Source organism: Struthio camelus, chromosome 5 (assembly GCF_040807025.1).
Source record: "Struthio camelus isolate bStrCam1 chromosome 5, bStrCam1.hap1, whole genome shotgun sequence".
Lineage (NCBI taxonomy): Eukaryota > Metazoa > Chordata > Aves > Struthioniformes > Struthionidae > Struthio > Struthio camelus.
In genome coordinates, this window is record NC_090946.1 from 37663292 (window position 1) to 37679329 (window position 16038).

A 16038-nucleotide genomic window follows, 5' to 3' on the forward strand; every position below is an offset into this window, starting at 1 on the left:
TATGCATGTAATGAGCAGGTGATCCTTCAAGCTGTAGTTGATTAAAAAATTACCCCATACTGGAACCACATATTTCTGCGCAAAATTTTGTAGAAAAAATGAAAGATGACAGCGGTTTTGGGACTGTATTTATGATACTTTGTACTACATTGTGCTTTTCACTCTAAATTGTTTTCAGGCTACAGTGAACTATTACTTTAAATGCTTTTCTTATGTGGCTGCAGTGGCAACTCGTAGAGCACTTTTTTGCCTCAAAAGGCATATTGACAAAGACCACGAGTTAATTCCCTTTTTTGGCAGAAGTGCTTTGGCATCGTTTTAGTCAGATATGGTGAGGCTGTTGTGAAATTTGGTTTGAAAGCTACTTTACATCAGAGAAAGGCAGTAGCATGGGCTCACATTGTAGGTGATACCCCTTCATAAGCCCTTTATGGGGTATCCAAGTTGTTTCTTTTCACTCACAGCTGAATCATGTATTGGTTGCCTTTTTATTATTCACTGTGAAAGCATTTAGGCATAGTTGGAGTGGGACCTATGAAGACTTCTTAGTTATCTAGTGTTTGAGATTCCCCAATTCCCTGTCCCCCCCCCCCCCCCAGCCATGTGCTTCTCTGATTTATGACTATTAACCAGCCATCAACATAAGGAGGCCCAGCAGATAAGCTTCATGTTGTTATTTCAAAGTGACGTTCCCATTATGTTCATCAGTTGGCATTTTATGTTCCATTGGGACAATATGAGCATCTAAAGAAACTTTACTGTAATCTGCTGAGGTGAAGAACCTATCTGGAATGGGTTAGCTGAATGTTTCTGAACCTTGTGCGATAGCTATGTGTCTCTTCCAGAATTCATCCTTAAGCCTGTTTCTTTCTATTTTGTAGAAACAAGAGATAATTGATTCCATTATGTGCGCGTCAGCCAAATATAACACCCGGGGTCCAGCCCTCATCCCAAGAATGAAAACCAAGCATCGCATCTACTACATCACTCTCTTCTCCGTAGTTCTTCTTGGCCTAATTGCTACAGGAATGTTCCAGTTCTGGCCTCACTCCATTGAGTCATCCACTGACTGGACTGTTGAAAAACGCAGCGTGCATGATGTGCCTGTGGTCAAGCTTCCTGCTGATAGCCCCATTCCTGAGCGGGGAGACCTCAGCTGCAGGATGCACACCTGCTTTGACGTCTATCGATGTGGATTCAATCCCAAAAACAAAATTAAGGTATACATCTACTCACTGAAGAAGTACGTGGATGAATATGGGACGTCAGTCAGCAATACCATTTCCAGGGAATACAATGAGCTACTAACTGCCATCTCTGACAGTGAATTCTACACTGATGATGTCAACCGGGCCTGCCTTTTTGTGCCATCCATAGATGTTCTCAATCAGAACACACTCCGCATCAAGGAGACAGCTCAGGCTTTGGCACAGTTATCCAGGTACTTAGCCATGTCAGTATGTGAATTTGAAGGACTCAAGTAAAAAAGTTAAGATCATACTCTCCTCCAGCATTTCAGTGAGTCAGTGCCAGAGTTAGACTTTGAGAGAGTTTGCTCTCTATATGGATGATATACCTTTCTAATTGTCATTTGTTCCTTCTTTTCCCTTAGGTGGGATCGAGGCACAAATCACTTGCTCTTCAATATGCTGCCTGGGGGGCCACCAGATTATAACACTGCACTGGATGTTCCTAGAGATAGGTATGCGTTTTGCTGTGTTTAATGGCATTTAAACCCAGACCTATTGCATTTAAAGAAGCAGTAAGCTCAGAAGTGTAGCTGATAGCAAAGGCTGCACTCCTTAACCTTTACAAAACTGGAAAGGCCACAAAGATGATTAAGGGGCTAGAGCATCTCTCGTAAGAGCAGAGGCCGAGAGAGCTGGGACTGTTTAGCCTCAAGAAGAGAAGGCTCGAGGGGATCTTATCAGTGTGTATAAATAGCTGATGGGAGGCTGTCAAGAAAATGGGGCTAGAGTCTTCTCAGTGGTGCCCAGTGACATGGAGAGGCAGTGGGCACAAACTGAAAAACAGGAAATTCCACTTGAGCGCAAGAAAACTTTTCTTTATTGTGAGGGTGGTTGAACACTGGAACGGATTACACAGAGAGGTTATGGAGTCTCCATCTTTGGAGATATTCAAAACCCGACTGGACGTGGTCCTGGGCAACCTGGTCTGGCTGACCCTGCTTGAGCAGGGGGATTGGACCAGAGGATCTCTAGAGATCCCTTCCAATGCCAACTATTCTGTGATTCTGTGAATGTGACTTTGTCTCTTCCAAAAAAAAAAAAAAAAAGGAATTAGTAAGTACCTCTTTCCTTCAGGACAGTTGTTTATTCCTGGAATCCGACAGTTTGGCCTCATCCTTAATTTTGGAAGAGGTATGATCTGCTGTTAGGCTTGCCATAAGGGTGGAGAATTTCATGTTTAGACCTGCCTCTTGTTTTACCAAATCTCAAGGCTTTACGGAATGTCCCATTTAATACAAGTTAGAAGTCCAAAGATGAATCCTAGCTGTAATTTTCTGATATAAGCTTGAAGAACGCTTCAAGGTCATTTAAAGGCAGTTGTCACTCTGGTGAGTTAATGTTATCTTAAGAATTACACTGTACTAGTAATCTGACAGTTGTTCTTAATTGTCTTAATTGTTCTTAATTCTCTGGCAAGTGTGTTTTGAAAATATTTTCCAGGAACATAAAAGGTGGTCTGAATCCTGAGCTTAATTTTCACTTGCAGAGTAGTTTACTTTTGGAAGAGAAAAGTAGGTTATAGCAAAGAAAGCTGGAACAAGAATAAGATAAACTTAGTTTAGAAACTGTTACTAAATACATTTCTAGCGGATTAGCAGATATACGCTTACTTCTGCTGAGTTAGGTCCTATGTAACCAGTCCCTCTTTTGAATATCAAGGTTAACTTTCTTCTGCCAAATGTTTCGTTAACAAAATCTTGACTAAAACATGAGATCTTTGCTAAGATGATTGTATGTGGAGTATACCTTAATTTCTTTTCACCATAGATGGTGTAAAACATTGTCCTTCAGCGCTAAAACAGAACTCATTTTTTTTCTGCATGTGTTCAAAGAGTAGGTTTACTTTTTATAATTACATCACTGGCTGTCAAGTACTGCTTTAGGTTTTGACTCTACTGTATCACATGTATATAACATACTTTATACAGGTTAGCCTGAAGAGGGCAGTCAAGCATCATTCTTATGTAACCAAACCTATTTATCTGTTAGTACATACCTGTATTTACCTTAAGTTTTATATTTCTTAAGATGACTTTTCACTAGATAGGATGCACTGTTCTGGGTTTGTGTGTTTGTGCATGCACACGCATACATGTGTCCATGGAAGAAGTTGATTTGTTAATTGAATGCAGTAGATTTCTTGTACTGTACAACTTTTTTTTGGTTACATGTCCATTGGTATTTGACCCTTATGTATCTTGGTTTACTGTGCAGGAAATATATTATTTCAGTAGGTGTTTGTTCTAAGAGCTTGTCATTCTACTGGGCAAAGTTGAGTAATTCAAATCAGAAATCAAATCTTTTTTTGGAAAAAGCTGTTGTCAAAGCACCTAACAGCTAGCTTAAAGGTGCTTTGTTGGCACTACTGTATTTCTGTTATTGGAGAAGTTCCACTAGTGTGAAAGTACTTTTACTGGTAATACTGTGCTTTCTATCTGGACAATAAAACCACCCCTTCAGCCAAGTGAGGTGTACTAGTACAAGTTCAGTTTTGCTGGTATAACTCTCTATGCTGGAGTCATCATCTAATTCAGCTATTTGAGGTTACAGTTTCATATTACACTAGTGTAGATATAAAAACAGCAGGCTGGTGGTGAAAAGAATAGTTCTGCTTTACCTTTGGCCACGTGTTCTTTTTTCCTTCCTTATTTGGGGTCTACAGACTGTGTAGTCCCATGTAAAGTCAGATTAGGTCGCCAATCCAATTAAAAACTAATTATTTTGGAGATTAGAGGTGTGAGATTTCGGTGAAATCCACTTGCTGGTCTGACTTGCCCTTCAGCTGCACGTAAGGGAGCATGTAGCGCTGATGCAGGGGAGGCAACAGCAATGTATGGAGCTGAGAAAGGGTGGAAGCTCCTTTTCATAGGCAGCAGACAGTTAGACTGGTTTATGTGTCGTATAAAACCTGGTCAGAGGTGCGAAGAGAAATGATCTGTGAAGACGTCTGTGACATGGACCTGGTCCTGGAAGGACTTGAGTGGTGCGGTATGTGGTTACAGTATGCTTCTGGAGACCTCGGGAGGTCTTAGTTCATATCTAATAGAACAAGTGAACCAACTATGTTGTCTTAATTTGAGAATGTGCACACGTGTCACAGAGTGGGTAGTCAGCTAAGCGTGAAGGATAGCTGCTTGTAGCACAACAGAGTGAGAGGCTGCGGGCCAAAGTAAAGGTACACTGGCAGAGCTTGATGGATTTTGAAGGATAGGACTGAATTGTACAAGTACAGCTCCAGAAGGGCTGGATTTGTGGGATTTTGCGGATCAGTGGTGAAATACACAGGTGATATTTAGGAAGTTTACTCAAGGAGTGCAGCCTACCTTCTTTATTCAGCACATATGAGATACTGTACATAGTTGAATAGTAGTGTGCTATAACGTCATGGGATATAATGGAATCATGTTATATTGATTTACTGCAGAATATTAATCCAGATGAAGTAAGACCTTATGCGCAAAGGGAAATTCACTTGTGTAGTAATTTGGCGTCTGGAAAAGTCTTTAACTAGGTTACCTCACTAAGTGGTGTTTGTTTATTAAATCTTTAAAACCAGTTTCCAGAAGACAGTGTAAAAGCACCTTGTTCCATGATTTTTAAGACAGAAGTCTGCCTTGCTGGCATGAAGGCTACGTTGCTGGTACTAGCCGCCATAACACGTGTAACTCCTGTCAAAAAACTTTGAAAATAAACTCGTTAATATTTGTTAATAGATGCTATTCTATATAGTTCGATACTAAGGAGGAAAGAATTTATTTGGCTAATCTACTCTGTAGCCATAGAATTGAACGTTTGGTCCAAGATTTGTCTTCCTACTTCTGCTTTTCTAGTTGATGAATTGAGTTCCACTGACTTGTGAGATTTTGAAACTGGTGATGATGGCAGCTAGGCAGGAACGTTTAGAGAGCAGACCAGCTGGGGGTCTTTCTGGAGAGAAAGAAGGGTCAATATCTGGGAAGTGGTGAAAAGGTGGGAACAGGCTCCCTCCTCTGTGATCAGAGTAATTTAAAGATAACTTGTCCTGAGTACTTTGGGAGTTAATACCTCTATTCCCTCACTACACCATGCAATGAAAATCTAAGTGGAGTTATTTAACTGGTGTTGGTTCCCTGTGGGTTTATTTAGGTAAAAGTCTGTATGACACACACCTGCTTTCTCAAGGCTGATGAGGTGCTGTCATGTTTTCACTGGATTCAGTTAAAACAATCTGGTTGTAGTTCCCAAATTAGGGGTTAAAAAAAGGAAAGAGGGAGTTGTAAAGTGCAAGAACAGTAACACCCAAGCCAATTTGTTCTCCTTGCTTGTAACTGAGTTTATGTGAATGAGACATGGAGCTTGGAGGGCAAGATGTGGTCGTAGCACCATTGTTCACCTAACACACACGCGTCACCGAAGGGGAGGCGCTTGCAAGGAATCCAAACCAGTCACTTGCTTTGGAAGATAAATTCTCACTCAGCACTTACTTGATTTATTATCATCCTGTTCTCAAGTCACTTCTGCTCCTTCAAATGGTTTGTGTTGTGAGTGAAGAGTAGTAAAGCCAGGCAAATTGGTCTGATTTTGTAATTTTCGTCAAACCAAAATACACCTCTAATCCTGACCCTAGGCTTTTCAAAGAGCTTCTTAAATGACATTTAGTACTGCTTGCTTGACCAGTTGAGTGTAGTCACGTACATGACAAAGCGTGATCGTGATGTCGGGATACTAAACAGCTCTGTGCTACGGTTTAGAGCAGGAAATGAAGTATCTTGTGGAACCTCTGAAGGGAATTAGAACAGGCAGGACATACTGGTTTTCAACCAGGATGTCTTGTCCTGAGGGGGAAAAAAGAATGGGTGGGGTCTTGGATGATAATATAGGTAACTGATTGTGTAACAGTTGTGGAAAAACTGCTTCTCCAAACACTACACTAAGGATGTAATTCAGGATAACTGAAAATGAGAATATCACCTAATGGATCATCAGTGCCTCTTTCAGTCTCACCTTGACTTTCTTTTTGTATCTGTTACAATTGCTGATGAGACAAGTGCCTGCTCAGCTGTGAACTGAAACTGTGCAAGCTTGGGGAAATAAGACTTCTGGCTGTAATCATAGCTGCTGCAATGAGTACAGCTCCTCAGGATCCTTTCTGTAGTGCCTGGTGCAGTGGTATGTTTGTGTTCTGCCTCTTTCCCTAGAGAATGAGTGAAACTGGAATTGGAAAAATATTTTTCTACAAATTACTTTATATGGTAACTTTAGCACACCCAGTATCCCTAGGGCAACTTAAAGTATATCACACCCTGTTGTTCTGTGGCGGAAGACTGAAAGTTTAATAAACTGTTCAAGAAGGCTCCCTGAAAGAAGCTGAATCTGAGCTGCTTCTGGGGAATAGGATGGTGTGTTCGTTGTACCACATGGTCATTGGGAATGAAATGATAACTGAAAAGCTAATGTTGTCTCCTCACGTATTTCAAAGAAGCTTGTTCCGGCATAGGCAATAATAACATAGCTTGTTCTTCTGGCACAGTGGATGTTGCATTGTTTTCTTCTGTATTAAATAAACTTCACTAGTTTGTGCGATTACTTTAAAAGTACGATAGCAAATAATTTCTTAGAATTTTCCAGCCTGAGAAGTCCTGAGTTGCTGTAAGCTGCCAAAATACTGTATTACTGGATTCATACCTGAAATAAAGCTCATCTCCAACACTCCCAGAGCTATGCTACCCAATGTTTTAGGCCAAGCATTGAGGAATATGTTAAGTTAATCAACTTAAGTAATTAGGAATGTATTTACTTAAATTAAAATTGACTTAGGATACCTAAGCTTGCCAAAAAATCGGAATGATTACAGTAGATTGTTTCTCTATTTTCCTTAGCATCTTATGTGTAACCATAAGGTTTTCCATTGATGACTGGCTGCCATCTGGTAGTAAGCCAGTTCGGGAAAACTAAAGCGAACCTAACAGCTGCATGAAAAATACCACTGAGAGAAGTTAAGGAGAACTTATCTCTTGGAGCATGTGTCCTTTTGATAGTCCAGTAACGTTAATCACTAAATCATGCCTTGGAGTTTGAATGATCAACATGCTTTGTTTACAATATCTCTTCTTGTATTTTTCAGAGCTCTGCTAGCTGGTGGAGGCTTTTCCACATGGACTTATCGGCAAGGCTATGATGTCAGTATTCCTGTGTACAGCCCGTTGTCTGGGGAAGTGGATCTGCCGGAAAGAGGACCAGGGTAAAGCAATTCCAGTGAATTGAGCAAAGTATATTGCATATTATGTTTAATATGGATTCTGCTAAACTATAAAGTTAGCTGGTAACTTGTTGATAGGCTTGGGCAATTTGGTAAGCGTTGCTGTGCATGTGCATGTGCATGGGCTTGCTGTTAAAATATGAGTCTTCCAGTGCTAGTGGCTGACTGGCTGATCTGCCAAGCCGATTTATCTGTAAACTGATGGTTTTTAATAATGGTTCTCTGTTTGTCCTGCTCCAGAAACTGAAGTGTGGAACGTGGTAGCTTGCAGTGTTTCTAGTACAATTAGATTAAGATTGGTTCTAAATCCAGTATCTCTTGGCAGCTCACTGAAAATAAGTAAAAATAATCATTAATTTGAATTTTTTAGGTGGCGAATAAATGAAAGCAGTAATTCAAAGCAATAAAGCAAAATATCTTCAAGCAAAATTTATTGTAGGATGTTTAAAAGCAAAGTAATGGCAAAAGATCACAATTGCAATGATCAAAGAAGCACATTGTGCCTCCAATGTGACTTTAAAAAGATTTAAGGGGTCATGGTGAACAACGTGATTGCCTCAGGTAGCATGACCTAATGCAAACTTTGAATGAATAAACAGGAAGAATGAGGATGCAATCTTTACCTCTGTGTGTCTTATGGATACATTTTTTCCAGATCAATGTGGATACTTCTGTGTTTCTGGAGTCCTTTCAAAATAGCGTTGAAAATCTGGAACAGGTACAGGGAGAAGCCTGTTAATGGACGTCTGAAGGAAGAAGGTCTTGCAGAATGAATCTTATGGAGCTTAGTGTGGTTAGCTCATGGAAAAGAAGAATGAGAGCAGACTTGATTATTGGAATCCAGAGAGTAGAACGCTGATTATTTTTTATCTTCCAAACTAATGCAGGAGGACGTAAACCCTGTAGTTGGAAGTAAAACAAGACAAGTGGGAAATAAGGTACCGATTCTAACAGAGAATGTGTTTAGCTGTTAAAATAAATTACCCCGTAGAGTGGTGGTTTCTCTAATCCATTCATGTCTTCAGAACAAGAGTAGTTGGAAGTCTGGAAGACAGGTTTTAATCAATTACAAAAGACTACTGTTCTAATATTTTGTAAACCTCTTAGGCACATGAAGACATTTGACAATGACAGGGTCTTACTTGTGTTGTTACTGTTCAAAAGATGAGCAGATGGAAGCAATGGAGGGATAAATGACTTGTTTATTTGTTGCAGAAGATCAGATTTTGAAATGCAGAAGCTTTAGGTCCTTTCTTCTAACCACGTATTGTAGAAAATACGGGTTATTAAAGATAAACTGTAATAGAAAGGATGCTGCCAGTATCAGACCAAAAATAGTACTGCACCTTGCCTCCAGTTGTCTTCACGTTTGTCAAGGGCGGTGTTCTTGCTGTTGCTGTAGGCTGCTCCAGGTATCACAGTCAATCACAGGACAAACTTGTGCAGCTTTCCCCACCCCCTTTTTGTTCCTGCTTGTCATGTTCCTGGACCTGACTGGTATAGGGACATCGAAGTGAATCCCAATTAATTCTTCATAAATCTTAAGTATTGTTACAGTGCAGCAAGGAGTGAGAGTGAGTTTTGTTATTTCTTTTTGAAGAGCATGAATCTGGGGAGAGAGCAGTCACATGGTTCATGTCCATGTAGTCAGCTAAATGCTACATGGCTGCTTTAGGCCTAGTAGAGACACCTTTATGTGGAAGCTGATCCAAGAGTGTGAGTTTATATTCAGTGAATATTTTGGAGCTTGCATGTTCTCCCAGGCATACAATCTCTTGTGAGGATTGGACTATAGTCTCCAGAGTACCATCTAGTGGCCGGTTAGCCACTTGAAAACTAATTGAAACACTTTCACGGATTCATTTGCTTGATGCAGGAGGAGTGTGATAAGGGAAGGATATTCAGGATTCAGGCTTAATTGGAATAAATGATTACATTCCACTATTCTAGAGTGTTATTTTCTGGTAGCTGTGTTGCTGTTTCTTTTTTAGCAAGATTTGGTCACTAGGTTTGGAAGTCATGGATGATGGGATGTCATAGGATGATGACTGTTTCAAGGCAAAATTTGATTTTAAACATATAAATTAACCATCCTGCACAGTTTTTAGCTGGTCACAGGCATTTATTATCACTCATCTGCAGCAGTATTTCCTTTCCTTAAGGCAAATTCCACCCCTCTCCCCACCCCTTTACAGAGCTGAACTGAAAGTTTTTGATGTGCTATCCTTCTAAGCTGGGTGGTTTAAAAGATTTTAATACACCTCTGCTATACTCTATAAAGCTACTGGTAGCAAACTGGTAGCAGGTTGAAGTGTAGGAAAAAAATATGTTTAAAAAAAGCAAATTTCTATGCAACTCAGCTGTTAATTAGAGCAACTAACATGACCGGCATGAGAAAAGAGTGAGAAGAGCAGCAGGAAAGGTCTGACTTTATAATGTGTGTGTTTGTATGTGTTTTCAGAGCTTTGTATTAAAAATAGTATCACATGGAGAAGAACTGGAATCCTAAGTGAAGGCCTCATATTTCCTGTGTTGTTTTGGCAGTGTGAAGACAAGCACTCACTATGTGTTCCCTTGCATGGGGAGTGGTGGAGCAGTTTGACTTAGCTGATCCCTTTAAAGAGAAAATCAAATTAAATTAGTGTAATGTGCTATATTGCAGGATTATTATACCTTTTTCAAGCTGTGAGCATATAATTTCAGACTGCATCCCTGTATGTTTTGCCTCTAGAGTTAATTAGCATTTTGAAATACTTCAGTATTAAGATTTTTTTTTGTGTCCATATTTTTGGAACGTGGTGGGAATTGTGAATGAATGAGATAATGAACCTTCAACTTTGTCCTGAAAATGTTGCCTTTATGTTGCCCTGAAGAGACAGAACTGAAGCACAGATAGTGAGAGGAGCTTGTCCTGTTATTGTCGTCACTGTATCAAGGCTATAAATAAATGGAAGGTAACTAATCTGTCAGTTCAGCACCTTTTCTCGATTAAAATTGATGAGAAAGTATATGGGGAGAGAAACCGGCAACAGCATTCAGTATCCTAACAACTTTGTAGTAAAAAACAAGCACCAAATAAAAGAATGAATGATCCTGGCATCAGTGGTACGATGTTTTAATATGAAGCCGAATGATCTTTCTTTCAGTTTATAAAACAGATTGTAATGCAAGTGCGTATTCTAAGATAATAAGCTCTCTTTCCAAGCATAAATTTATTAGAAGTTGTAAATAATGCTGAACCACTTGTATCTAAAATTTAATTATACTGCATCGTTTTCCTTTCCAGCCTTGCCTGCAAAAATGGTCTTGGCAGCATATCCACATTTGATTAATCTGATTTTGCTTTTCCAGAGTGGAAGGAAATGTGCTCTAGAGTATCTTGGAAGCAAACTCACAGTCCTGTCAGGTAACCCATGGCCATGGTTTTTCAGTCCTCGCAGGTTTTTTATTCTGTCATCTCAAATGGCCCTACACCCAGAATACCGGTCTGAGTTGGAAGCTCTTCAAGCTGAGAATGGGGAATCAGTGTTGATCCTAGACAAATGTACAAATCTGTCAGATGGGATCCCTACTGTTCGCAAACGCTGTCACAAGAGTCAAGTCTTTGATTATCCTCAAGTACTTCAGGTAAGGCTGCCTCTCCTGCAAGCTTCTTTTCTGCTTGGTGACTGTCTTAGTTATGGAGCTGTTCCTATTTAGCACATTAGTGTTGAGTACATTTAGTATCCAAATATAAGGGCACTTCCTTATATTTCAGTTAACTCGCTGGCTGTTTTTTTTAAGTGCATAGTTTATGATGTTAGCTTGGATATTATATCCTCACTTTGTTCTTACTTGTATGAGGGCTGAGAATTATGGAGTCAAATATATAGACTACACTGCAATTTGAAATTACTGCGCATGTGTAGCAACTTCATGAGGCTGGACATGATGATTTTCTAGGAACACTGACAACATCATGTAAACTTAGAAGATGACGTGAACGTGCCGCCAAATCTAGTGGAACTGGGAGGAGGAACTTTTGGTGGCCCGATGAACTCATTCATTTGTGCAGGAACACTGGAATCTACACCTTCCAGAATAACTGGCAAAGTGGCCTTCAGCAGGCTTGAATTTGGAATTGATTTCTCATTTATGGCAATGCAGGCCTCCTTAGCTGAAGCTTGGAACAGAGGGCTGCTCTGTCAATTGGAGGGAAGATGAAAATGAACTTTGAAGAGCTTATGAGTAGACTTGTTTGGGGAAAAAGAACTGTGTATTTAATGAGAGTTGATCAGGTTATATTTTTGCATGCAGCTTACTGGTTAAAACCCTACAGAAATCCCCGTATAGATACGACAGACCGAACTAGAAGACTTGTCAGCATGCAGCTATGAAAACATCTAGGTGAAATGTGTTTGATGGCCTTGGCCCAACTTCCAGAGGCCTTTTGATGTGTCAGTGAAGATAAAACTAGATAGCGTTCTCAGACCCCTGTGTCTCTTGGCAATTCACGAACAGAGAGGTGCTTTGGCATGCAGTGTAGTGAAGTGAGTTATGCCATAGGCCACTGTGCTGTCTGTGGCCACCAGCACATAATCTGTCTTTGAACTTCAACAAATGATGATAAAATAACAAACATGCTGAGGAAAGGCAAAGTTTCCACCCCTCCTGTTATGTTTTGGAGGAAACATGTTTAAAATTCCATGTGGAGGAGGGGGAGCGGGAGGAAGGGGTCACCCTGAGTCCTAAACTTTCAGCCAAAAGGAAAAAAAAAAATATTTGCTTTATTTCTTTAAATGCAGACTGGCTCGCTCAAGGATAGCAAGTAAGGGGATCTATATCTATATCTCGCTATATATTATTTTATAACTCAAAAAAGAGCTGGCACATGCCGAGATTGTTAAAATACTTTCCTTTGCAGAGCCCTGCATCTCCCTTTGGAATGTCTGGCTGATAACAGTAGTGATGTGAGGAGATGTATTTATAGTAACCTTTGTCTAGACAGGAAAAATGGTTATCTGGGCAGATGAGCATGTGTGTCCACATCTGGGCTGCTTTTTTTGTTTTTAATCTTCTCCCAGACCTTACCAGGGTCTCTTCCACCTGCTGCCCTGTGATCTACTGAGGGAATGGTTAAAATGTGTGTTGATTCTCTCCTCTCCCTCCGTTCCCCCTGCCGTTCTTTTGCTCCTCTTCCCCTTTGCCAGTGGGGGTATGGAGGGGAAGCCTGAGGACTGCGATCGCAGTTCATTCTTTACAGACTCTTGGGCTTCTAATGCTAATGCTAATGCTTCCTGTTTGCAGTCTTCTCTTGGATGAGATTTTTCTAACCCTTTAGTACTCTATAGGTATGAACGTCGGTTTCACAGTTGCATGAGGAAACACAGCCAGCAAACCCCCTTGCGTTTCCTCGTTTTGATGTTGTGTTGCCCTGCTGTGCCTCCTGGCTCTTTTCCCTCTGACTGCAGAATGCAAGATGGAAAGGTGTTGTTGTTATCTGGGGGAGCCACCATATAAACTTTATACTTTTTCTTTCTTCGACTTAGGAATAATACTGGCTTAGGTTTTTTTGTCTGTTTAGCTAAACTCTACAAGCATTTATTTTGTCATTTTGAATCTGTAGCAAAGTTCCTTACTGACAGTGAAAGCTGAAGTGAGCATGCAGCATAGTCAACAAATCTTTCTTTGCTGCGGTATAAACTCATGGCTTTTTGTCTTATGTGCTGTGGACATGAATAAGCAGATTATGTTCTTCCTCTCTGCAGCAATTTTTTGTGTATTTGAAGCTCTCTTTAGGCATCTTCCCATTGCCCCTTCAGAATAAGTATTCTTGATGCGCTCAATCTTTCATTGTCGATAATACTTTCAAGATATGTAATCATCTGTGAGGTGTTTTTTTTCCTCTTCTTATTTATTTATTTTGGGGGGGGAGGGGGGTCTTTATTTCTATACTTTCTTCTTGAAGTACGTAGCCCCAGACTGGACATGCTGCTGTGTCTGAGGTCTTACCGATTTTTAGCAGAGTGAATGATAACTTCAGGTCACTTAGTTTTTGCTTCTTTTTGTATTCTAGTGCAACCTTTGGGTGGAGTTGTTTGTTTCCTCTTCAACAGCACAACACTGACACATGAAAATCCTTTATTTTCCTGTCCTTTTCTGCAAAATACCATTTTCTGCAAATTGCAATCAATTGTTTAATATTAGTTTTGTATTTGTGCAGATGATTATTTTTATCCAAGTTTTGAACCATATATGTCTGTATTTTTAGTCAGTGTTTCCCAATAATTTCAAATTCTAATCCTGTTGTCCATTAGGCTCACTAATCATCCTCCAAATTGTTGATATCATCAAAAATAATAAGCACTGTATTAATTCCACTATGCGGTTAATTGGGGGACACACTGAATAATGCTGTATCTAGGAAAGATTCTTTGGAACTGTTTGATCCATCACTTAATTTTGCCTATGAGTCACTGTTAACTGCTTTATATTTAGAGTTCTGTAATTATAATTCATGGTTCTCCCCATGAGGGTTTTATCTAGCCCATGATTTCTTAATTTGCTTGTGAGAATGTTATCTGAGATGATGTCAAAGGCCTTTTAAAGCTGAGATATGATATCTATTACTTCCTTGTTATCCATAGAGCCTGATTGTCTTATCGTGGGGAAAAAAATAGATTGGCTCGATATGATTTGGTTTTTTGGTAACTTCATGTTGATGATTGCTCACCTTGTTATGCCAAAATTTCAAAATGTTTGAGTTATTTTTCCCTGTGAATTTTCTCAATTAGAATTCTGAAGTTAGCCCATTAAAATAAGGCATAAAATTGTCCTATTAGCTAATTTCTTATCTTTCCACTTGTGAGGCTTATGAATCAGTAGAAGATGAAGTGGCATAATTAATTTAAATTTTCTGATAACTTAGCATACATTGGTAGCATGGAGGAGAAGCTTGTTTACCTTTTGGTTTGTTTTTTAATGAGAAGGGAAGCAGGGATGCGTTAATGCTACACACTTTACATTTCCTTCTTTTTGTTCTGTGTGTTGGATACGTTTGTTGACAGGAAGCTACGTTCTGTGTCGTTTTACGTGGAGCCCGCCTGGGACAGGCTGTGTTAAGTGATGTTCTTCAAGCTGGCTGTGTCCCAGTCATCATTGCTGATTCCTATATTTTACCTTTTTCTGAAGTTCTGGACTGGAAGAGGTCTGTATCCTAACTATTGTACATCCAGTACGTAAATAGGAAACTTCAGTTGCATTCAATGATGTGAATGGAATCTGTGTGATGAGTCAAGTTTACTGGGGATTGTGGTGAAGAGAACAGACTAGGATATGTGCACTCTGAGAATAGACTAGGATATGTGCACTAGGATATGCGTCAAAAATAAGAGAGGAAAACAAAGGAGGCAAAAATGACTGAGCATTTGGTTGCCTTGTGGCCCATAATAGTTTTTATAAAACAGATGTGCTTCGTTGTCCTATGCTTGCATTCAGTGATGAGTGATCTGCATTCACGCTCCTTTAAGAAAAATATATGCTAAATATTGCTTCACTTAAATGCTAAATTCACTGTATTTTGTGGTGATTCATATGTTCTGAGACTGAGAAATGTAATTGTTTTGTGGATGAGGGTACTATGTTAGAGTTTAGTTTATTTTTGCATGCATAGGCAACGCCCAGTATGTATGTGATCTTAGAATAATATAAATTATTAGTTTGTATGCATAGGATTGTATATGCTGTTATTGTTTGTTCTCTCCAGAAGACTTAAGGTCACAGTAGCTCAGCGGCAGTCCTGGGATTAGAATTCAGGAATTCTGTGTCTCAGTTTGTTCTGTATTTATTGCCTTTTTAGATCAGTTCACAGGCTTTTGTGGCATTACCCATAGGCAGACTGGCTGGGGGGGGTAAAGGAATTCCACTGCAACAGAATAACGATGCAGAGAGGAGACAGCTTCTTTCTTCTAAGATCTTCTGAATATATCTTACCAGAATAGGACAAGAATCTGGCTTAGAAGGGCCGTTGTAACCTTTTAATAGAGTAGAACAGAGTAGAATTTCTTTCTACTCATCTTACCACTTGTGTGGATTTTTTTGCTTGTAGGGCCTCTGTTGTCATCCCAGAAGAAAAGATGCCTGAAATGTACAGCATTCTACAAAGTGTTCCTCAGCGACAGATTGAAGAGATGCAAAGACAGGTAAAATAAAGTACTGTATTTAAATCCTTTTCCTTTATCCGTGCGTAGGATGTGGGTTTATATGTCTGCCGTAATGTGAAATCTGGTAAAAGGCAGCAGCATCCGTTATATTCTCATGGTAATGTTATGGTTATTCAGGCCTCTTCTTTATGCTAAACATATGATGCTAAACATATGCATTTACCATTACTTTTCAATATTTTGTCTGTACCCATCAGTGGTGCAGCTAAATCTGTTAAACAGCAGCTGTTGAGCAGCACTACATTACCCCTTAGGTCAGGAAGTTAAGAATACTGCATATGATTGCAATTGCAGAAGAACGCTTGAGTAGGCAGACTTCAGTTAGTCAGGACTGGAATTTTTCCAGCCT

General features: G+C 39.7%; 1 protein-coding gene across 3 annotated transcripts in view; it reads left to right on the plus strand.

Moving 5' to 3' along the window:
* The window catches only part of EXT2 (exostosin glycosyltransferase 2), an 82146-nt gene that overhangs the window by 1357 nt on the left and 64751 nt on the right, over window positions 1-16038 (plus strand). For all 3 annotated transcript variants that reach the window (XM_068945565.1, XM_068945564.1, XM_068945566.1), the window contains 6 exons: window positions 882-1441; window positions 1613-1702; window positions 7354-7470; window positions 10920-11115; window positions 14535-14674; window positions 15575-15668. In XM_068945565.1, coding sequence (XP_068801666.1) covers window positions 906-1441; window positions 1613-1702; window positions 7354-7470; window positions 10920-11115; window positions 14535-14674; window positions 15575-15668 — 1173 coding nt within the window. In that variant the 5' untranslated portion in view covers window positions 882-905. The remainder of the gene's footprint in view (window positions 1-881; window positions 1442-1612; window positions 1703-7353; window positions 7471-10919; window positions 11116-14534; window positions 14675-15574; window positions 15669-16038) is intronic.